Source organism: Salvelinus fontinalis, chromosome 33 (assembly GCF_029448725.1).
Source record: "Salvelinus fontinalis isolate EN_2023a chromosome 33, ASM2944872v1, whole genome shotgun sequence".
NCBI lineage: Eukaryota > Metazoa > Chordata > Actinopteri > Salmoniformes > Salmonidae > Salvelinus > Salvelinus fontinalis.
The window spans coordinates 24,649,810-24,674,923 of record NC_074697.1 but is presented as its reverse complement, the minus strand read 5'-3'; the positions used below and the strand labels follow the sequence as shown (position 1 = coordinate 24,674,923).

The window sequence follows — 25,114 nt, the reverse complement described above, 5'->3', positions numbered from 1 at the left end:
TGTCAACTATAGAATACCTATCAACTATAGAATACTGAACCTATCAACTACAGAATACCTATCAGCTATAGAATACCTATCAACTATAGAATACCTATCAACTATAGAATACCTATCAACTATAGAATACCTATCAGCTATAGAATACCTATCAACAATAGAATACCTATCAACTATAGAATACCTATCAACTATAGAATACCTATCAACTATATCAACTACAGAATATCTATCAACTATAGAATACCTATCAACTATAGAATACCTATCAACCTATCAAATATAGAATACCTGTCAACTATAGAATACCTATCAACTATAGAATACCTATCAACTATATCAACTACAGAATATCTATCAACTATAGAATACCTATCAACTATAGAATACATATCAACTATAGAATACCTATCAACTATAGAATACCTATCAAATATAGAATACCTGTCAACTATAGAATACCTATCAACTATAGAATACTGAACCTATCAACTACAGAATACCTATCAGCTATAGAATACCTATCAACTATAGAATACCTATCAACTATAGAATACCTATCAACTATAGAATACCTATCAACTATAGAATACCTATCAACTATAGAATACCTATCAACTATAGAATACCTATCAACTATATCAACTACAGAATATCTATCAACTATAGAATACCTATCAACTATAGAATACCTATCAACCTATCAAATATAGAATACCTGTCAACTATAGAATACCTATCAACTATAGAATACCTATCAACTATAGAATACCTATCAACTATAGAATACCTATCAACTATAGAATACCTATCAACTATAGAATACCTGTCAACTATAGAATACCTATCAACTATAGAATACCTATCAACTATAGAATACCTATCAACAATAGAATACCTATCAACTATAGAATACCTATCAACTATAGAATACCTGTCAACTATAGAATAAATATCAACTATAGAATAGTGAACCTATCAACTATAGAATACCTATCAGCTATATCAACTATAGAATACCTATCAACTATAGAATAGTGAACCTATCAACTATAGAATACGTGTCAACTATAGAATACCTATCAACTATAGAATACCTGTGAACTATATCAACTATAGAATACCTATCAACTATAGAATACCTATCAACTATAGAATAGTGAACCTATCAACTATAGAATACCTATCAACTATATCAACTATAGAATACCTATCAACTATAGAATACCTATCAACTATAGAATACCTATCAACTATAGAATACCCATCAACTATAGAATACCCATCAACTATAGAATACCCATCAACTATAGAATATCTGTCAACTATAGAATACTGAACCTGTCAACAATAAAATACCTATCAACAATAGAATACCTATCAACTATAGAATACCTATCAACTATAGAATACCTATCAACAATAGAATACCTATCAACTATAGAATACCTATCAACTATAGAATACCTATCAACTATAGAATACCTATCAACTATGGAATAGTGAACCTATCAACTATAGAATACCTATGAACTATATCAACTATAGAATACCTATCAACTATAGAATACCTATCAACTATATCAACTATAGAATACCTATCAACTATAGAATACCTATCAACTATATCAACTATAGAATACCTATCAACTATAGAATACCTATCAACTATAGAATATCTGTCAACTATAGAATACTGAACCTGTCAACAATAAAATACCTATCAACTATAGAATACCTATCAACTATAGAATAGTGAACCTATCAACTATAGAATACCTATGAACTATATCAACTATAGAATACCTATCAACTATAGAATACCTATCAACTATATCAACTATAGATTACCTATCAAATATAGAATATCTGTCAATTATAGAATACTGAACCTGTCAACTATAGAATACCTATCAGCTATAGAATACCTATCAACTATAGAATACCTATCAACTATATCAACTATAGAATACCTATCAGCTATAGAATACCTATCAAATATAGAATACCTGTCAACTATAGAATACCTGTCAACTATAGAATACCTGTCAACTATGGAATATCTGTCAACTATAGAATACTGAACCTGTCAACTACAGAATACCTATCAACTATAGAATACCTGTCAACTACAGAATACCTATCAACTATAGAATACCTATCAACTATAGAATACCTATCAACTATAGAATATCTGTCAACTACAGAATACTGAACCTATCAACTATAGAATACCTATCAACTATAGAATACCTATCAACTATAGAATACCTATCAACTACAGAATAGTGAACCTAGCAACTATAGAATACCTATCAACTATAGAATAGTGAACCTATCAACTATAGAAAACCTGTCAACTATAGAATACCTATCAACTATAGAATACCTATCAACTATAGAATACCTATCAACTATAGAATACCTATCAACTATAGAATACCTATCAACTATAGAATACCTATCGACTATAGAATATCTGTCAACTATAGAACACTGAACCTGTCAACTATAGAATACCTGTCAACTATAGAATACCTATCAACTATAGAATACTGAACCTGTCAACTATAGAATACCTGTCAACTACAGAATACTGAACCTATCAACTATAGAATACCTATCAACTACAGAATAGTGAACCTAGCAACTATAGAATACCTATCAACTATAGAATAGTGAACCTATCAACTATAGAAAACCTGTCAACTATAGAATACCTATCAACTATAGAATACCTATCAACTATAGAATACCTATCAACTATAGAATACCTATCAACTATAGAATACCTATCGACTATAGAATATCTGTCAACTATAGAACACTGAACCTGTCAACTATAGAATACCTGTCAGCTATAGAATACCTATCAACTATAGAATACTGAACCTGTCAACTACAGAATACCTATCAACTATAGAATACCTATCAACTTTATCAACTATAGTATACCTATCAACTATAGAATACCTATCAACTATATCAACTATAGAATACATATCAACTATAGAATACATATCAACTATATCAACTATAGAATACCTATCAACTATAGAATACCTATCAACTATAGAATATCTGTCAATTATAGAATACTGAACCTGTCAACTATAGAATACCTATCAGCTATAGAATACCTATCAACTATAGAATATCTATCAACTATATCAACTATAGAATACCTATCAACTATAGAATACCTATCAAATATAGAATACCTGTCAACTATAGAAAACCTATCAACTATAGAATACCTGTTAACTATAGAATATCTGTCAACTATAGAATACTGAACCTGTCAACTATAGAATACCTATCAACTATAGAATACCTGTCAACTACAGAATACCTGTCAACTACAGAATACCTATCAACTATAGAATACCTGTCAACTATAGAATACTGAACCTATCAACTATAGAATACCTATCAACTATAGAATACCTATCAACTATAGAATAGTGAACCTATCAACTATAGAATAGTGAACCTATCAACTATAGAGTACCTATCAACTATAGAATACCTATCAACTATAGAATACCTGTCAACTATAGAATACCTATCAACTATAGAATACCTATCAACTATAGAATACCTATCAACTATAGAATACCTATCAACTATAGGATACCTGTCAACTATAGAATACCTGTCAACTATAGAATTGTATTTATTTTTATTTATTTTATTTTACCGTTATTTTACCAGGTAAGTTGACTGAGAACACGTTCTCATTTGCAGCAACGACCTGGGGAATAGTTACAGGGGAGAGGAGGGGGATGAATGAGCCAATTGTAAACTGGGGATTATTAGGTGACCATGATGGTTTGAGGGCCAGATTGGGAATTTAGCCAGGACACCGGGGTTAACACCCCTACTCTTACGATAAGTGCCATGGGATCTTTAATGACCTCAGAGAGTCAGGACACCCGTTTAACGTCCCTTCCGAAAGACGGCACCCTATACAGGACAGTGTCCCCAATCACTGCCCTGGGGCATTGGGATATTTTTTAGACCAGAGGAAAGAGTGCCTCCAACTGGCCCTCCAACACCACTTCCAGCAGCATCTGGTCTCCCATCCAGGGACTGACCAGGACCAACCCTGCTTAGCTTCAGAAGCAAGCCAGCAGTGGTATGCAGGGTGGAATGCTGCTGGCATAATACCTATCAACTATAGAATACCTATCAACTATAGAATACCTATCAACTATAGAATACCTATCAACTATAGAATACCTATCAACTATGGAATACTGAACCTGTCAACTACAGAATACCTATCAACTATAGAATACCTATCAACTATATCAACTATTTAATACCTATCAACTATAGAAAACCTATCAACTATAGAATACCTATCAACTATATAATACCTATCAACTATATAATACCTATCAACTATAGAATACCTGTCAACTACAGAATATCTATCAACTATAGAATACCTATCAACTATAGAATACCTATCAACTATATCAACTATAGAATATCTATCAACTATAGAATACCTGTCAACTATAGAATACCTGTCAACTATAGAATACTGAACCTATCAACTATAGAATACCTGTCAACTATAGAATACCTATCAACTATAGAATAGGGAACCTATCAACTATAGAATACCTGTCAACTATAGAATACCTATCAACTAAAGAATACCTGTCAACTATAGAATACATATCAACTATAGAATAGTGAACCTATCAACTATAGAATACCGGTCAACTATAGAGTACTGAACCTATCAACTATAGAATACCTATCAACTATAGAATATCTATCAACTATAGAATACCTGTCAACTATAGAGTACTGAACCTATCAACTATAGAATACCTGTCAACTATAGAATACCTATCAACTATAGAATACCTATCAACTATAGAATACCTATCAACTAGCTACAGATCTGAGACTGAAAGGAACTATATTACAGACAGACCACTCTGTTAGAGAAGAGCAGAGTGTAGGACAGGGGTCTCCAGCTCCAGTCCTGGAGAGCTACTGGGTATGCAGGTGTTTGTTCCAGCCTGGCACCCACATGATTCAAGTAATTACAATTGAAAAAGAATGCCACTGAATGAGGCTGAGAGCACGACATCACTAGAAAAGAGGCCTAAAAAAGGAGAAATGTGTTCAGGAACTGCCTAGTTGTGTTAATTAATTATTCTGTGGACTGGGGTAATATAATACAGCGGCTGCAGAGAGGGGCTTGATAACAATTGGATCTGAGGTGAACAGAACAGGACAAGAAGTTCACAACTCTCCTCCAATCTGCTGTGCCACTGTCTGTCGTCCCATGCTCTATTCACCCGGGAAAGGACAGAGAGAGCAAGAGAAAGCAAGAGAAAGGGAGAGGAATCGATAGTAGTTGCATGTCTCCCCACACATAGCAGAGGTGAAAGGAGAAGCCTACACCAGAGACTGTCCTCCTGAGTAATTACATAAGTGAAGCTCTTAACGTACAAAACTGACCTCGCTTTCAAGTGTACCAGTGTTAATAATCAGTGTTCATAATGAAAATAATCCATAGGTTAAGGTCCTCGACAACCTTGCTCCAAGCAACAATTGCAAGGAAGGAACAGCATGGTAAATGTTCAGTTTCTACAAGAGCAGTGATATGCTACTGCCCCCTGGTGTACAAGGAAAACAAGAGCACACACAGGGGCATGAACACTAACATGTACATTGAACCACACCTGTACATTGAACCACACACACACACGTACTGAACAAAAATATACAACGCAACAATTTTACTAAGTTACAGTTAATGTATGGAAAACAGTCAATTGAAATAAATTCATTGGGGTCTAATCTATGGATTTCACATGACTGGGCACAGGTGAAGCCAGGGAGGAGGGCATAGGTCCCACAGGGGAGCCAGGCCCAGCCAATCAAAATGAGTTTTTCACCACAAAAGGGCTTTATTACAGACAGAAACACTTCTCAGTTTTATCAGTTTGTCCGGGTGGCTGGTCTCAGATGATCCCGCAGGTGAAGAAGCTGGATGTGGAGGTCCTGGACTGGCGTGGTCAGACGTGGTCTGTGGTTGTGAGGCCGGTTGGACTAACTGCCAAATTCTTGAAAACGACGTTGGACGCCGCTTATGGTAAAGAAATGAACATTCAATTCTCTGGCAACAATTCTAGTGGACATTCGTGCAGTCAGCATGCCAACTGCCCGCTCCCTCAAAACTTGAGACATCAGTGGCATTGTGTTGTGTGACAAAAACTCCACAATTTTGATCTTGTCTCATCACTGCAACTCCCCAACGGGCTCGGGAGAGGCGAAGCTGGAGTCATACGCCATCCCATCTGGTTTGCGCTTAGTGGGACTATCACCTCCAGGCTGTGTAAGGGCTATTTGACCAAGAAGGAGAATGATGGAGTGCTGCATCGGGCCTCCTGCTCAGCATATGTGGGAACTCCTTCAAGACTGATGGGAAAGCATTCCAGGAGAAGATGGTTGTAAGAATGCCAAGAGTGTACAAAGCTGTCATCAAGGCAAAGGGTGGCTACTTTGAGGAATCGAAAATACAAAATATATTTTGATTTGTTTAACACTTTTTTGGCTACTACATGATTCCATATGTGTTATTTCATAGTTTTGATGTCTTCACTATTATTCTACAATGTAGAATAGAGTAAAAATAGAGAAACACTCATGAATTTGACTGGTACTGTATATATATATATATATAGTATATACACACTACCGTTCAAAAGTTAGAAGGCCAGCATTCCAGAGTCGCCTCTTCACTGTTGACGTTGAGACTGGGGTTTTGCAAGTACTATTTAATAAAGCTGCCAGTTGAGGACTTGTGAGGCGTCTGTTTCTCAAACTAGACACTCTAATGTACTTGTCCTCTTGCTCAGTTGTGCACCGGGGCCTTCCACTTCTCTTTCTATTCTGGTTAGAGTCGGTTTGCGCTGTTCTGTGAAAGGAGTAGTACACAGCGTTGTACGAGATCTTCAGTTCCTTGGCAATTTCTCGCATGGAATAGCCTTCATTTCTCAGAACAAGAATAGACTGACGAGTCTCAGAAGAAAGTTCTTTGTTTCTGGCCATTTTGAGCCTGTAATCGAACCCACAAATGCTGATGCTCCAGATATTCAACTAGTCTAAAGAAGACCAGTTTTATTGTTTTTTTAATCAGAACAACAGTTATCAGCTGTGCTAACATAATTGCATAAGGGTTTTCTAATGATCAATTACCCTTTTAAAATGATCAACTTAGATTAGCTAACACAACATGTAGTACACAACAAGTATTTCTGATCAATTTGATGTGATTTTAATGGACAAAAAATTGCTTATATATACATACATATATATACATACATATATATACATACATACATACATACATACATACATACATACATACATACATACATACATACATACATACATACATACATACATACATACATACATACATACATACATACATACAGTTGAAGTCGTAAGTTTACATACACCTTAGCCAAATACATTTAAACTCAGTTTTTCACAAATCCTGACATTTAATCCTAGTAAAAATTCCCTGTTTTAGGTCAGTTAGGATCACCACTTTATTTTGAGAATGTGAAATGTCAGAATAATATTGGAGAGAATGATTTATTTCAGCTTTTATTTCTTTCACCACAGTGGGTCAGAAGTTTACATACACTCAATTAGTATTTGGTAGCATTGCCTTTAAATTGTTTAACTTGGGTCAAACGTTTCAGGTAGCCTTCCACAAGCTTCCCACAATAAGTTGGGTGAATTTTGGCCCATCCGTCCTGACAGAGCTGAAGCAACTGAGTCAGGTTTGTAGGCCTACTTGCTCACACACGCTTTTTCAGTTCTGCCCACAAATGTTATATAGGATTGAGGTCAGGGCTTTGTGATGGTAACTCCAATACCTTGACTTTGTTGTCCTTAAGCCATTTTGCCACAACTTTGGAAGTATGCTTGGGGTCAATGTCCATTTAGAAGAACCATTTGCTTTAAGTTGCCTCCCGGGTGGCGCAGTGGTCTAGGGCACTGCATCGCAGTGCTAGCTGCGCCACCAGAGTCTCTGGGTTCACGCCCAGGCTCTGTCGCAGCCGGCCGCAACCGGGAGGTCCGTGGGGCGACGCACAATTGGCATAGCGTCGTCCGGGTTGGGGAGGGTTTGGCCGGTAGGGATATCCTTGTCTCAGTATGTAAATGTAATAAAATGTATGCACTCTATTGTAAGTCGCTCTGGATAAGAGCGTCTGCTAAATGACTAAAATGTAAAATGTTAAGCTTTAACTTCCTGACTGATGTCTTGAGATGTTGCTTCAATATATCCACATAATTTTTCTACCTCATGATGCCATCTATTTTGTGAAGTGCACCAGTCCCTCCTGCAGCAAAGCACCCCCACAACATGATGCTGCTACCCCCGTGCTTTACGAATGGGATGGTGTTCTTCGGCTTGCAAGCCTCCCCCTTTTTCCTCCAAACATAACGAGGATCATTATGGCCAAACAATTCTATTTTTGTTTCATCAGAGGACATTTCTCCAAAAGGTGCAGTATTTGTCCCCATGTGCAGTTGCAAACCATAGTCTGTCTTTTTATGGCGGTTTTGGAGCAATCGCTTCTTCCTTGCTGAGCGGCCTTTCAGGTTATGTCCATATAGGACTCGTTTTACTGTGGATATAGATACATTTGTGGATATAGTGGATATAGATACCTGTTTCCTCCAGCATCTTCACAAGGTCCTTTGCTGTTGTTCTGGGATTGATTTGCACTTTTCGCACCAAAGTACGTTCATCTCTAGGCTCCTTCGTGAGCGGTATGATGGCTGTGTGGTCCCAAGGTGTTTAGACTTGAATTCTATAATTTGTACAGATGAACGTGGTACCTTCAGGCGTTTGGAAACTGCTCCCAAGGATGAACCAGACTTGTGGAGGTCTCCAATTTTCTTCCTGAGGTCTTGGCTGATTTCTTTTGATTTTCTCATTATGTCAAGCAAAGAGGCACTGAGTTTGAAGGTAGGCCTTGAAATACATCCACAGGTACACCTCCAATTGACTCAGATGATGTCAATTAGCCTATCAGAAGCTTCTAAAGCCATGACATCATTTTCTGGAATTTCCCAAACTGTTGAATGGCACAGTCAACTTTGGGTATGTAAACTTCTGACCCACTGGAATTGTGATACAGTGAATGATAAGTGAAATAATCTGTCTGTTAACAAATGTTGGAAAAATTACTTGTGTCATGCACAAAGTAGATGTCCCAACCGCCTTGCCAAAACTATTGTTTGTTAACAAGAAATTTGTGGAGTGGTTGAAAAACGAGTTGTAATGACTCCAACCTAAGTGTATGTAAACTTTCGACTTCAACTGTACAAGTCTAAGATCACAATGCGCAATGCTAAGCATCGGCTGTAGTGGTGTAAAGCTCGCCGCCATTGAACTCTGGAGCAGTGGAAACGCCACTCTGGAGTGATGAATCACACTTCACCATCTGGCAGTCCAACAAACTAATCTGGGTTTGGCGGACCAGGAGAACGCTATTTGCCCCAATGCATATTGCCAACTGTAAAGTTTGATGGAGAAGGAATTTTATTTGTATTTATTTTATTTAACTGACCTGCCTAGTTAAATACAAATTCTTATTTACAATGATGGCCTACCCCGACCAAACCTGGACGACACTGGGCCAATTGTGCTCCTCCCTATGGGCTCCCAATCACAGCCGGTTGTGATACAGCCTTGAATCGAACCAGGGTCTGTAGTGACGCCTCTGGAACTGAGATACAGTGCCTTAGACCACTGCGCCACTCGGCACTCGGGGATAATAGTCTGGGGCTGTTTTTCATGGTTTGGGCAAGGTCCCTTAGTTCCAGTGAAGGGAAATCTTAACACTATAGCACACAATGACATTCTAGACGATCCTGTGTGTCCAACTTTGTGGCAACAGTTTGGGGACGGCCCTTTCCTGTTTCAGCATGACAATGCCCCATTCACAAAGCAAGGTCCATACAGAAATGGTTTGTCGAGATCGGTGTGGAAGAACTTGACTGGGCTGCCCAGAGCCCTGACCTCAACCCTATCAAGCACCTTTGAGATTAATTTGAACGTCGACTGTGAGCCAGGCATAATCGCCCAACAACAGTGCCCGACCTCACTAATGCTCTGGCGGCTGAATGGATGTAAGTCCCCGCAGCAATGTTCCAACATCTAATGGAAAGCCTTCCCAGAAGAGGGTGGGGAACCAACTCCATATTAATGCACATGATTTTGGAATGAGATGTTCGAGCAGGTGTCCACATACTTTTGGTCATGTAGTGCATCTTCACATTTCACATAGATAATAGAAAAGTGAAGATTCTAAAAAGCCTGTAAATGTTTCACCGCGTGTATTTCATCCAGAATGTATACCTAACAATTGTGTTTGTTGAACGAGTAACCACGAAGAACATCTGTTCTGTATGGAACCCACCTAGTGCTCCTGTCTTTGTTTACCCTGTGCTGAACGCAAGGAGTGTCATAGTGACAGAGCAGAATGACATACCATAATTGCCAGTTCTTTCAGTTTCTGCAAGTTCATGGTGAGTATTTAAGTGTAGCTACCCTGTCTCAGTGAATGTAATGAATGGTTGGACTGATAACTGTGGGAAAGTTTAGTCATCAATTCCTTTTCTATTGCATTGTGCTACAAAACCAGTGTAGATTATTCTCATTAAGACACACATCCAACACACAAATATAAACAGATTTCTTCTGTAGCCTTTTCTTCATTTTCCTTCCCTGAATATTGTGAGACAATAAGCACATCATATGTCCATCTTTGGACCTGTAGTAGTACATTCTTTAAAAAGGCACATCATTCATTGGAAAGTGATTTTGTTCACTTTACATGCTTTCACTCCGTGTTGTTAAAGGCCCCTGGGAACCGTGGCCATAGAGAAATAGGCAAAGCGACAGAAATAACTCCTCCCTTTCTTCTAACCATGCAAAAATAACATTTGAATCAGTGGTGTTGGGGGACGTTCTTTTATCACCGGGCCTCAGACTTGGACTTTGTCAGTTGTTTATTAACAAAGTCTATTAAAATGTATACTGTCTCCATAAAGAAAGCTTTATGAGTTACTGCTGACTAAGATCAAGAAATGGTCATTAGATACAAATATAAATGCAAGTATTTAACAACATTTTTTATTACAGTTCATGCCTTTTACGAGGCAAACTCATGTTACAAGGCATGACCGGTGATGCGCTACTGCCCCCTGGTGTACAAGCAAAACATGACAGCCACACAGGTATGAACACACCTGTACATTGTACAACACATCCATTTACCAGTAGCTTAACTTCATTCAGAAGCAAAAACAGAACTTTACAGCCATTCAACAAAATGGTTAGTAGAATTGTGTGTGTATCAATGCTGAACTGAAATGTGTAATATATCTTCGCATTGACCAATGAAAGATTTAAGACTAGAAAGCCCGTAAATGTTTTACCACGTGCATTTCAACAGATATCTATACATAAACCTTGTGTTTGTTGATTATACTATTAGTAAGTTCTGAAGAACATCTATCCTTAGGAGCACTACTTGGGTTGGGTCCCATATTTTGTTTACTCTGTGCTGAACACAAGGTGTGTCATGACATACCATAACTGCAGTTCCTTCAGTTTCTGCAAGTTTATGGTGAGTATTTAAGTGTAGCTACCCTGTCTCAGTGAATGTAATGAATGGTTGGACTAATAACTGTGGGAAAGTTTAGTCATCAATTCCTTTTCTATCGCATTGTGCTACAAAACCAGTGTAGATTAAAAGTGTAGAAAGTGATTTTGTTCACTTTACATGCCTTCACTCCGTGTTGTTAAAGGCCCCTGGGAACCGTGGCCATAGAGAAATAGGCAAAGCAACAGAAATAACTCCTCCCTTTCTTCTAACCATGCAAAAATAACATTTGAATCAGTGGTGTAGGGGGACGTTATATTACTCACCTGGCCTCATACTTTGTAGAAATGTGTTTATTAACAGTCTATTAACTGATTCCATAAAGATAAATAGCAATGTGCAAACAAGTATAAGTTACTGCTGACTAAGATCAAGAAATGGTCATTAGAAACTGATATAAACGCAAATAATTAACAACAATGTAAAAGGAATGAATTCCAATATACAAGGTAAAATCATAGGTTTACAAGCCATCCTTGGTGATAACAAGGTATTAGTCAAGGCATGATGTGAGTGAGAGAGTGAGACGCCTGCTCCCACCTCCTCCCGCCTGCGTTTGCCTTCACGGACATTGATTCCCATCATTAGAGAGGAAGGAGTGTCCAAAATCTTGTCAGTATAGTCCAAAATCTTTGCCGTGGCTAGAATCAGTCTCTCAGGACAGGTCGGATAGCCTCTCAATCACCTCCCACAACTTCCTGGCCAAAGCATCATCCTGCCCCTTGGCACCGACATCCTGTAGTGCACAGGAAGAGAAGTAGCTTCCACTCAGCGGCTCGATGCGCTCTTGAAGGGCACAGTGCAGGGTGGTCTGAGCTACCCTCTCAATATCCATTAAGAGCTTGGTGATGGGATCCAGAAAGAGCCTCTGCCATTCTTTCAGATTGCGACCAAACTCAGTGTAAATGACTCCTAAAGGACACGTGAGAAATGGTGGTTTATTATGGGATAGGATGGAATAGAATAAAATGCATTGTCTGCAGTGTTTTGCAAACACCGTACTGCTGTATAAAAACACACTTGACAAATACTAACCATCAAACAGCCTGTATATACCTAACAGAACAGCTCAAATGTAAAACAAAGTAAAAAGAATCCCTTCTAGGTTCTCCAAACCGGAGATACTGACCTGGGTGGAGGCTGTAGGTGGAGAGCTACTGACCTGGGTAGAGGCTGTAGGTGGAGAGCTACTGACCTGGGTGGAGGCTGTAGGTGGAGAGCTACTGACCTGGGTGGAGGCTGTAGGTGGAGAGCTACTGACCTGGGTAGAGGCTGTAGGTGGAGAGCTACTGACCTGGGTGGAGGCTGTAGGTGGAGAGCTACTGACCTGGGTGGAGGCTGTAGGTGGAGAGCTACTGACCTGGGTGGAGGCTGTAGGTGGAGAGCTACTGACCTGGGTGGAGGCTGTAGGTGGAGACTGTAGGTGGTGACGCTTGTCCCATCCAGGCGGTTGGCCAGCACCTGGTTGAAGACCACGTTGCACAGCTTGCTGTGGCAGTAGGCCGTGAAGTTAAGCCAGGTGGACTTGCCTGGACTGATCCTTGTGGGTACCCAGGAGGGCAAAGTCCACAGAGCCTAGCCGGTGTAGGTGCGCCGACACGTTGACACTGCTTCAGCCGGTCCAGCAGCAAGCCGGTCAACAGGAAGTGACCTAGGTGGTTGACCCCATCCTCAGTGTGGCCAGGCCCCAGCATTCCTAAAACAAATCAAATCTTATTGGTCACATACGCCGAATACAAGAGGTGTAGAGTTTATCGTGAAATACTTACGAGCCCATAACCAACAATGCAGAGCTAAAAAGACAAATATTTGCTAAACAAAAGAGAGGGAGTTGAGGTAATACAGTATGTACATGTAGGTAGGGGTAAAAGTGACAAGGCAAACAAGGTGACAGTGAGATCAGACAGAGTTAGGCAACACATAATGGCCAAGTATTTATGTAGTTGTCTTCAAACGAGAATTATTTTATCCATGATTCATTAGGGTTAATTTAATAGAGAATGTATGTTTTATGTATTGGGAATTCATGTTTACATTCCCTCTGCCACACCTGCATTGTTGATGAGCAGGCCCAATCTGGTTTCAGTCTTTAGGAAGGTTTCAGCAAAGGAGCGAACAGACTTTAGACTCCCCAGATTCAGCTGCATAAACACCACCTCATTCCCCCAGCTCCCTATAGAACAGAGGAGGAATCAAACAGTGGATTTCAAACACCATACATTTTCAGACAGGTTAAACAAATCTCTGATCAGTATGCATTGAGATGCCGACTCCACAATCTTATATTTACATTATTTATTTTATCTATAAGGCTCCCCTCTAACCCTTGTGATATCATAGACAGCCGCCTCTACCTTCTGTTTTCTGCGGCAGGCAGGGATGACCCTGGCACCTCTCTTGGCCAAATCCAAAGCAGTAGCCTTTCCAATACCAGTGTTGCTCCTTAGGGAACAACAAAACACATTTGAATGTAAAGGTCTTCAGCATGAACGCACTTGAAACGTGAGCACACAAAAACAGTCCCCATCACGTAGCAAGGCAACAAAATTTGCCTAACTAACCTGTTACAAAAGCAGTCTTTCCTTTCAGTGTCACACAGCAGCATCTTGACCCGCTGAACAAGTAGTAATAAAGTATCAAATACAACGCAAATTTAAAAAAATACATTATTACAGCACCGAGCGTTGTTTCTAAATTTGGTAAGGTAATGTCGTTTGCAAGCTATCAAAGTTCAGCAGACTAACTTGCTGCTGCATGCGCCGTTTTTATTTTATTACGCCAAACGTTTCCGGGTTTAATTTATACTTGCTGTACGGAAGTATTCCACCAGATGTCGTATTTGTAATCTGCATGAAAATCGGCTCCATATTGAGGGTATACATTCTAATCTAAACCATTTGTTGGCAGTGTAGTAGTTTATTTCCTCTTTAGGCGTTCTAATTCATTCAAGTGAATCACTCTGAATAATTAAATATTCCCAATCACAAACGATTCAGGCATCATTACATATTTTGCTAGCCTATGTTTTTTTGCAAAGGTGTAAAGTAACTAATTCCCAACTACTCTCTATACTGTAATTGAGTCGTTTATCCAAGTACTTGTAGTTTGAGTGTTTTTCAGTAAGTCATTTTACAGAAACTTTTGTAAAATGTAATTAAAGTAACAGTACTTATACTCGAGTAGGATATTTCAGTACTTTGTTATAAAAATTTGAAAAATGTACTTAGTTACTACTGAACATTCATTCCCTCTTCCTTTTTCAATTTAATGCATGGAAAAGATCATGTGTAACAACGTTCAGGTACTCTTAGCTAATTATCATGGTCCATTTTTATATTTTAAAAGTAACTCAATTACTTTTACTCTGAGTACTTTTTAAATGAGCTGCTTTTTACTTGAGTAGTTGTTTTACACCAGTAATTTTACTTCTACTTAAGTAGGATATTTCAGTACTCTTCACCCGTTTTTTTACTCCAATCCATATGATCAAGGCAACAAACAGCATCAGCTCCTCTGCTATATCCACATGATCTATAAATGCTCTTCCCAAGGCTCAATTGACACACATGTAGAGAGCTGGGTGAGGAATGAGAATGCATGATCTGAAATATGAATGGATGCACTGTTAGGTGCTGGCACAGTTATTATACAACCACCAATGAATACACAACAGCTTCATTGAGGAACATGTACTTTATTCGCATCAGTCTTGAATTGCCCAGTAAGCCTATGCTTCTTCATTCCGTTTGCCACTTCATGATTGAATTGATTCCAACATCCACAGTTTTGGGTGGGTCCTTTCATTATGTTCCAGATATGATACCTAATAGGGCAGAGTGGAACACCCTAAGTCACGTGGGGTAGGCCTAAGAGCTTAGAAGTTAATGCACAAGATCAATCCTAGATACGAATCACACATGAGTAAGCACTTTTAGAATATCTGAAACTGTTGGTTGATTTAAAGGGTAAGTCAACTCAAATGTAAAAAATAATTTTGCACACAAAGGAGAGCTTGAGTCACAGGGGGAGGTTTTCACTGGTCCACACAGACTCTCACTGACTTCCCATAGCTTCTTGGCCACCGTGCCATCTTCAGCCTTAGAGGTTCCTGACTGTACAGTCGTGGCCAAAAGTTTTGAGAATGACACAAGTATTAATTTCCACAAAGTTTGCTGCTTCAGTGTCTTTAGATATTTTTGTCAGATGTTACTATGGAATACTGAAGTATAGTTACAAAGGCTTTTAATGACAATTACACGAAGTTGATGCAGAGAGTCAATATTTGCAGTGTTGACCCTTCTTTTTCAAGACCTCTGCAATCCGCCCTGGCATGCTGTCAATTAACTTCTGAGCCACATCCTGACTGATGGCAGCCCATTCTTGCATAATTAATGCTTGGATTTTGTCCGAATTTGTGGGTTTTTGTTTGTTCACCCGCCTCTTGAGGATTGACCACAAGTTCTCAATGGGATTAGGGTCTGAGGAGTTTCCTGGCCATGGACCCAAAATATCGATGTTTTATTCCCCGAGCCACTTACTTATCACTTTTGCCTTATGGCAAGGTGCTCCATCATGCTGGAAAAGGCATTGTTCGTCACCAAACTGTTCCTGGATGGTTGGGAGAAGTTGCTCTCGGAGGATGTGTTGGTACCATTCTTTATTCATGACTGTGTTCTTAGGCAAAATTGTGAGTGAGCCCACTCCCTTGGCTAAGAAGCAAACCCACACATGAATGGTCTCAGGATGCTTTACTGTTGGTATGACACAGGACTGATGGTAGAGCTCACCTTGTCTTCTCCGGACAGGCTTTTTTCCGGATGCTCCAAACAATCGAAAAGGGGATTCAGAGAAAATGACTTTACCCCATTCCAATCCCTGTACCTTTTGCAGAATATCAGTCTGTCCCTGATGTTTTTCCTGGAGAGAAGTGGCTTCTTTGCTGCCCTCCTTGACACCAGGCCATCCTCCAAAAGTCTTTGCCTCACTGTGCATGCAGATGCACTCACACCTGCCTGATGCCATTCCTGAGCAAGCTCTGTACTGGTTTTGCCCAGATCCCGCAGCTGAATCAACTTTAGGAGACGGTCCTGACGCTTGCTGGACTTTCTTGGGTGCCCTGAAGCCTTCTTCACAACAATTGAACCACTCTCCTTGAAGTTGTTGATGATCCGATAAATGGTTGATTTAGGTGCAATCTTACTGGCAGCAATATCTTTACCTGTGAAGCCCTTTTTGTGCAAAGCCATGATGACGGCACGTGTTTCCTTGCAGGTAACCATGATTGACAGGAAGAACAATGATTCCAAGCACCACCCTCCTTTTGAAGCTTTCGGTCTGTAATTCAAACTCAATCAGCATGACAGAGTGATCTCCAGCCTTGTCCTCGTCAACACTCACACCTGTGTTAACGAGAGAATCATTGACATGATGTCAGCTGGTCTTTTTGTGGCAGGGCTGAAATGCAGTAGAAATGCTTTTTGGGGATTCAGTTAATTTGCATGGCAAAGAGGGACTTTGCAATTAATTGCAATTCATCTGATCACTCTTCATAACATTCTGGAGTATATGCAAATTGCCATCATACAAACTGAGGTAGCAGACTTTGTGAAAATTAATTTGTGTCATTCTCAAAACTTTTGGCCACGACTATACAGTTGGAGAAGTAGCGTCCAGAGAGAGGCTCCAGGTTGGTCTGACACCCCTGAAAAAGAAAAGGAGAGCCGCACACTCTAGGAGGTCAGATGCAATGATTTAATAACCTAATAACCAATGTTTCAACAGAGAAGCTGTCTTCATTCATCCAGGTTGGTCTGACACCCCAACATAGTGTTCTTGAAGAACAACATGGACATGACCTTCAACAGCATTACTAATACAGTGCCTGCGTAACGGCCCAGCTCAGGTTAGATTAAACCCAGGAGAAAAAAAACACAAGCACTAAAGTCGACTTATCCATTCATAAAACATATATTTAAAAAAAATCTATATTAGTCATTTAGACGCTCTTATCCAGACCGACTTACGTTAGTGTATTCATCTTAAGATAGCTAGGTGAGACAACATATCGTTGTGGGATTTATTTAAGATACTCTTTAAAGAGGTAGGTTTTCAGACGTTGTCAGAAGATGGTCAGGGACTACACTGTCCTGATATTAGGGGGAAGCTTGTTCCACCATTGGGGTGCCAGGACAGATGAGTGCTTGGACTGGAACATTAGGCATTTTATTCTACTTTACATTCAAACAAGGTAGAACTAACTTGAAAACTGTAGATGCCATTACATTCAAAAGCGTTATACACCTGACTTAGCAGCACTGACCAGGGTGGAGGCTGAAGTAGGTAACAGAGACTGTGTCCGTCAGTCTCTTGGCCAGCTCATGGGTGAAGAGAACATTACACAGCTTGCTGTTGCTGTAGATGTTAAAGACATCCATGGCAGACTTGCCAACTCCCTAACTCCTTGAGTGCTCAAGCAGTTGAAATACATTTTGCCAAAATGATGACCCAGGGACGCCACGTTGACCACTCCACTCGGACTGCACTCCTTCAGACGGTCCAGAAGCAGGTTGGTCAACAGGAAGGGACCGATGTGGTTGACACCAAACATCATCCCCAAGCAATATTCTGTGTTGCCCTGAATGTAAATAGCTGAGAGGAATTCATCCGTAATCACTTCTATGGGTTGATGGGAGTTCAGGGTGCATCTCAATAGTCTTAAGTAGCTTCATCTCCTCACAGCCTTTCTTTCATCCTGCATTGATGCAAAGGAACTGGACAGGTGTATTTCTTGTATATAACCCATAGAGCACACTGCTCCCTCTAGAATTCCTTACCGTAAAGTTATTCTCATGGTCTAGAATTCCTTACTGTCCAGTTATTCTCATGGTTACTCTGCTGCGCAGAGCTCTACTTTCTGTTGAGTTGCGGGAAAGCTTAAACCACACCCCATTGGACTGCACAGGGGCATTTTAGCTTTGTTTGGATTCTTCTACTGAAGCTTTCATGCGCATCTCTCTCTCTCTCTCTCTCTCTCTCTCTGCAGGGCAGGCATGAGTGCTATCTTTAAATTCTAATTCAGCTGATAAATGGTTAGGAGCATACTTAGGCAGAAGCTATGAATAGTAGTTTGAGCCATCAAAAAACAATCAAGACAAACATTCTTAACAGTTTAGGTTTATTTACTGTTTTGTAAGAAATATAAATAAAAACGTCTCTAATTAAATGTCCCATAAATCAATGTTAGGTAAGAAAAAGCAAGCACTTCATCCATATACTTCTATTCATGTACATTTTATAAAGCAAAACTGAAAGAATTACAGTTTTGTTTTGAAAGAACACAGCATATTGGTTAGTAGGTTGAAGTCCAGTTAAAACTGGAGATTCAGAGTGATTTTCTTAAGAGGATAGGCCACTCAGACTCTCACTGACTTCCCATAGCTTCTTGGCCACCGCGTTGTCTCTGGCCTTAGCATAGAGGCTCCTGACTGAACAGTTAGAAAAGTAGCATCCAGAGAGGGGCTCCAGGCCCTCCTGCAGGGCACAGTGTAGGGTGGTCTGAGACCCCGCAACAGTGTCCTTGAAGAAGAACATGAGGAAAGGCTTCATCAGAATCATGAACACCTTGTTGACGTCGCGAAACAGTTCAGAGTTGATGGCTCCTGAAAAACAAAATAAACCCACGTTTATGTTGGTTAAAACTTGCAAACCAATAAATGTACTATTGTTCAGACACATGGGGATCAGAGTAGGCTCTTGGGAGGAGCTATAGGAGGATGGGCTTTTGTAATGGCTGGAATGGAATAAATGGAACAGAGCCAATCATGTGGTTTCCATATGCTTGATGTGTTTGACACCGTTCCACTACAGTCATTACAATGAGCCCATCCTCCTATAGCTCCACCCACCATCCACACTGCGGGGGATGCATACAAATACTGCGTTTCAACTAATCAATACAGGACAAGTCCTTCGAACCCATACTTCGGCACAATGAAGATTTCATACATAATTGGGATATAGTGCACTCACCTGGGTGAAGGGTGTAGCAGGAAACATTTGTGCCCTGCAGTCTCTTGGCCAGCTCATGGGTGAAGAGAACATTACACAGCTTGCTGTTGGTGTAGATGTTGAAAACATCTGTGGCAGAATTTCCAACTCCTAACTCCTTGTGAGTGCTCAAACAGTTGAAGTCGATGGTGCCAAAGTTATGACCGATGGATGACACGTTGACCACTCGACTCGGACCACACTCCTTCATACGGTCTAACAGCAGGTTGGTCAACAGGAAGGGACCGATGTGGTTGACACCAAACATCATCCCCAAGCCGTCCTCTGTGGTGCCTGGCATGTAAATACCTGAAATAAAGGGGAAGTAACTATTTCCATTTTGGCTTCATTAAATACTACAAAACATGTTTTACTCAGATTGATACAAGCTGCCTCACTTCCAAAATGTCTACACTGGTGTCAGGATATTACCATGTGCCATGGTTAGCGGGCTTGGTTATTTGAGACAGCAGTCCAGCGAGCTCTTTTGGCTGGAGCATAATTTGTAGCCTACAACACCTTGGCTGCATGTTCAATCGCTATGAAATGTTCCAGCTCTATGAAATGTTCCAGCTCTATGAAATGTTCCAGCTCTATGAAATGTTCCAGCTCTATGAAATGTTCCAGCTCTATGAAATGTTCCAGCTCTATGAAATGTTCCAGCTCTGTACACAGGCTCTTGTGACACCTCACTAAGCACTAACTTCAAGTCCATCTGGAAAAGGCTGTCTGTACCAGTAGCGGTCAGCGCCATTTAAGATGAGGGAGGATGATTTTTTTTACATGAGAATGGCCTTATTTCTATTACAGCATATTGGATGACTCTCATTCATATTCCATTCACCCAGTTCAATGTAACGGCGATAGGTTTAAGAACCTACATGACACTAACATTTTCCCTATACCCATCATGTCATGAGGTGGCTACGACCTAGTGTAACAGGGTTTTATTGGTGATTCCCCTTGCCACTTTATTGTTAAGCCAATGGGTTTTTGGTTTTAGTTTTGTCTTGCCGTCACCTACTCAACATGGCATCTTATTGGCTGGTTTGCGTAGCTTGCTTACGAGGGAGGATGTTTCAGTTAGAATCGTCCCAGTGAACAAGCACCAAACCAGCGGTAAGTTGTTGGTTGCAAAGCACTGTACATCAAAAGTGATTTTTATACTCATAAGTGATGATTTAAGTGTACAATTTATATACATTTGTTTGTAAATGTTATTCGAACATCACACATAAGATGCAGTGTTTTTTGGAGAATATTGGTTGTGCATTTTGGTTGTAAAGAATTCCCGCCAGTACTAGCTAGCAACTTACTGTGTCTGGTGGGGGGGTTCATATATTTTGTACAGTGCGTGAGTGCAGAGTTGGATGGTGAGCCGTGCATTGCATGACGTGCAATTTTGTGCTGTTCCTACCAGGTACATTGTTAAAGATATTATATTGTAATTGTATTATTTTGGTAACTACATGTCCCAGTGAACAAGCACCAAACCAGCGTGCGTGAGTGCAGAGTTGGATGGTGAGCCGTGCATTGCATGACGTGCAATTTTGTGCTGTTCCTACCAGAATAAATCTCCATGACTGGTGCAACACGTTGGAATTCGTGTCGAGGATTGATTGTACACAACGCAAGAAGAGTACTGTTACACTAGCCTATGACAGACAGTGACACATTCAATACCGCCTTGCACACTCTTGCCTGCATGTAGCTGATCTAGGGTGTAATCATTAGTCCAACAGTTGCAAACAAAGTTTCTATTGGACAAATTCAGGTATGTTAATCCCTGTAAAAAAAAAAAAACGTTCCAAGCCAAACCGCTATACAGCCTACATCGTTGTCACCATATTTGCTAAAGTAACGTCATAGACAGCTGCATAGCTAATACGTTAACAAACCCGCTACAATCATGCAGTAACGTTACAGTATACAGTCAGTGAGCAGTTACACCGGTGGGCCCCGAGGGCAGTAAATTTGTAAATCCAGAAGCTTACCGTGACTTGGAAGAGTTCTAGTGTTGTGTTGGATAGTCATAGCCAGCTGGCTAAAATAGCATCCCTCTGTTTGAGCAGGGCGTTTCAGTAGGCTAAACTAATTAACTGCATTTACTAGCTAAGTGACATTGGAAAAGAATATACTATTTCTCTCTTGCTTCTCCTTCAATTTGGAATAAATTAATTTGTTCAAAACTGTTCAACTGTCGTCTCTCTCTTTGAGTCAACTACTCACCACATTTTATGCACTGCAGTGCTAGCTAGCTGTAGCTTATGCTTTCATTACTAGATTAATTCTCTGATCCTTTGATTGGATGGACAACAGTTAATTCTGCAAGAGCTCTGGTAGATTGGATAATGTCCTCCGGCAGTTGTCATAAATACTGTGAAAGTCTATGGAAAGGGGTGAGAACCATGATCCTCCTAGGTTTTGTATTGAAGTCAATGTACCCAGAGGAGGACAGAAGCTAGCGGTCCTCCAGCTACAACATGGTGCTGCCCTACAGAGCGCTGTGGAGGCTACTGTAGACCTTCTTTGCAAAATAGTGTGTTTTAATCGATTATTAGGTGAGATGTGATTATATTTAGTAAAGTTTTATCTAAAAAAGGATTACTTTTTAAATGGTTAAAAATATATTTTTATGAAATTCACTGAGGATGGTCCTCCACTGGTCTGTACACGACTAAATGCAATGTCGTTAATAGTGTCGTACAAGGTTGCATGTATTGAAAGAGGGTCGTAGCGCTGCTGCAAACAACCACTACAAGCCACACCTGCATTGTTGATGAGCAGGTCGAGTCTGGGCTCAGTCTTTAGGAAGGTTTCAGCAAAGGCGCGAACAGACTTCAGACTCCCCAGATCCAGCTGCATGAACACCACCTCATTACTCCCGCTCTCCTATAGAACACATTTCTAAGTTACTGTACTATTTTCATACACACAAATTATAATAGAGAAATCCTAAAGCCGCTGCAGAAAAACAAAAAATTACTAGCCATACACTACTGGCCATTATAGGGGCTAAACTGGTCAAAGAGAGTTCAATCTCCTCTCACCCTCTTGATGTCAGCGAGCGCGGCCTCAGCTCTCTGTTTGCTGCGGCAGGCCAGGATGACTCTGGCACCTCTTCTGGCCAGATCTAGCGCTGTCATCTTCCCTATGCCTGTGTTACTTCCTGGAGAAAGTGGACATAAAAAAGTATTAAAGGAAATCTTATATGGGAAGGTGAATAATATAAGTTTATGATATTACTCTTACATTTATGCAGGTGGGAAGATCAAAAAAAAAATGCTCTTTTCATCTTTGGTCTTGATTATCCAACATTGCTTAATAAAATAGGCATGAAATCACTGGAAAAGGACTTACCAGTTACGATGACAGTTTTCCCATGCAGTTTTGCTTTACTTTTGCATCTCTTTCCTTTAACCACAACACTGTGATAAATATATGCAATACCAACTACCAAACCAACAAGCAAAAAGGTATACATCCTTGTCTCTCCTGTGTGAAAACACCTTTGCTTTCAAGAGTGTAGGCAAGCTAATTTGTACTCATTGGAGAGCTCCTGTGAAAATATAAACACACCCTTATCAGCTTCACAGTGGATTCAGTTTGTTTATCTGGTGATTGCGCAACTGGACAAACCGGAGTCGCTGTCTCAGGGCACGGCCATGGAAGATAAAACAGTCAAATCCGAGCAAAATGGTTTTACCCTTAGACATACATACACCGCATGAAAAGTATGTGGACACCCCTTCAAATTAGTGGATTTTATTATTTCAGCCAAACTCGTTACTGACAGGCGAATGAAATCGAGCACACAGCCATGCAATCTCCATAGACAAATATTGGCAGTAGAATGGCCTTGCTGAAGAGCTCAGCGACTTTCACCGTAGCACCGGCATAGGATGCCACCTTTCTAACAAGTCAGTTCATAACATTTCTCCCCTGCTGGTGCTCCATCGGTCAACTGTAAGTGGTAGAAATGGAAACGTCTAGAAGCAACAATGGCTCAGCTGCGAAGTGTTAGGCCAAATAAGCTCACAGAATGGGACCGATTGCTGAAGCGCATAAAATGGTCTGTTCTTGGTTGCAACAGTCACTAGAGTTCCAAACTGCCTCTGGAAGCAACGTCAGCACAATAACTGTTCGGCGGGAGCTTCATGAAATGGGTTTCCATGGCCGAGCAGTCGCACACAAGCCTTAGTTCACCATGCACATTACCAAGCGTCAGCTGGAGTGGTGTAAAGCTCGCCGCCATTGGATTCTGGAGCAGTGGAAACACATTCTCTGGATTGATGAATCACACTTCTACATCTGGCAGCCCAATGGACGAATCTAGGTTTGGTGGATGCCAGGAGGACACTACCTGCCCCAATGCATAGTGCCATCTGTAAAGTTTGGTGGAAGAGAAATTGTCATGCTGAAAAAGGAAAGGGCCTTCGCCAAACTGTTGCCACAAAGTTGGAAGCACAGAATCATCTAGAATGTCATTGTATGCTGTAGTGTTAAGATTCCCTTCACTGGAAAAGGGGCCTAACCCAGCAGCATACCACCCTGCATACCACTACTGGCTTGCTTCTGAAGCTAAGCAGGGTTGGTCCTGGTCAGGCCCTGAATGGGAGACCAGATGCTGCTGGAAGTGGTGTTGGAGGGCCAGTAGGAGGCACTCTTTCCTCTGGTCTAAAAAATATCCCAATGCCCCAGGGCAGTGATTGGGGACACTGCCCTGTGTAGGGTGCCGTCTTTCGGATGGGACGTTAAACGGGTGTCCTGACTCTCTGAGGTCATTAAAGATCCCATGGCACTTATCGTAAGAGTAGGGGTGTTAACCCCGGTGTCTTGGCTAAATTCCCAATCTGGCCCTCAAACCATCATGGTCACCTAATAATCCCCACTTTACAATTGGCTCATTCATCCCCCTCCTCTCCCCTGTAACTATTCCCCAGGTCGTTGCTGCAAATGAGAACGTGTTCTCAGTCAACTTACCTGGTAAAATAACGGTAAAATAAATAAATAAAAACAGACCATTATTCATCTTCCACCAAACTTTATAGTTGGCACTATGCATTCAGGCAGGAAGTGTTTTCCTGGCATCCAGCAAACCCAGATTTGTCCATTGGACTGCCAGATGGAGAAGTGTGATTCATCACTCCAGAGTCCAATGGTGGCGAGCTTTACGCCACTCCAGCCAACACATGGTGATCTTAGGCTTGTGCGGCTGCTCGGCCCTGGAAACCCATTTCATGAAGCTCCCGACAGTTGTGTTGCTTCCAGAGGCAGTTTGGAACTTGGTAGTGAGTGTTGCAATCGAGAACAGACTATTTTTCCATGCTTCAGCAAACGGC

General features: G+C 40.5%; 1 protein-coding gene and 2 pseudogenes across 1 annotated transcript; all 3 read right to left on the bottom strand.

Annotated features, from left to right (window-relative positions):
* Positions 1–11,166: 11,166 nt before the first annotated feature.
* LOC129831869 (retinol dehydrogenase 12-like) lies at positions 11,167–14,764 on the bottom strand (annotated as a pseudogene).
* An 856-nt stretch (positions 14,765–15,620) lies between these two features.
* On the bottom strand, positions 15,621–18,693 carry LOC129831563 (retinol dehydrogenase 12-like; annotated as a pseudogene).
* Positions 18,694–18,883: 190 nt separating this feature from the next.
* LOC129831868 (dehydrogenase/reductase SDR family member 13-like) lies at positions 18,884–23,627 on the bottom strand. The gene is made up of 5 exons (XM_055895387.1): positions 23,133–23,627; positions 22,823–22,941; positions 22,541–22,664; positions 19,755–20,081; positions 18,884–19,384 (listed from the first exon to the last, which is right to left on the bottom strand). The coding sequence occupies exons 1-5, from the start codon at positions 23,254–23,256 to the stop codon at positions 19,122–19,124; spliced, it is 957 nt and encodes a 318-aa protein (XP_055751362.1). The 5' UTR covers positions 23,257–23,627; the 3' UTR covers positions 18,884–19,121.
* Positions 23,628–25,114: the final 1,487 nt, after the last annotated feature.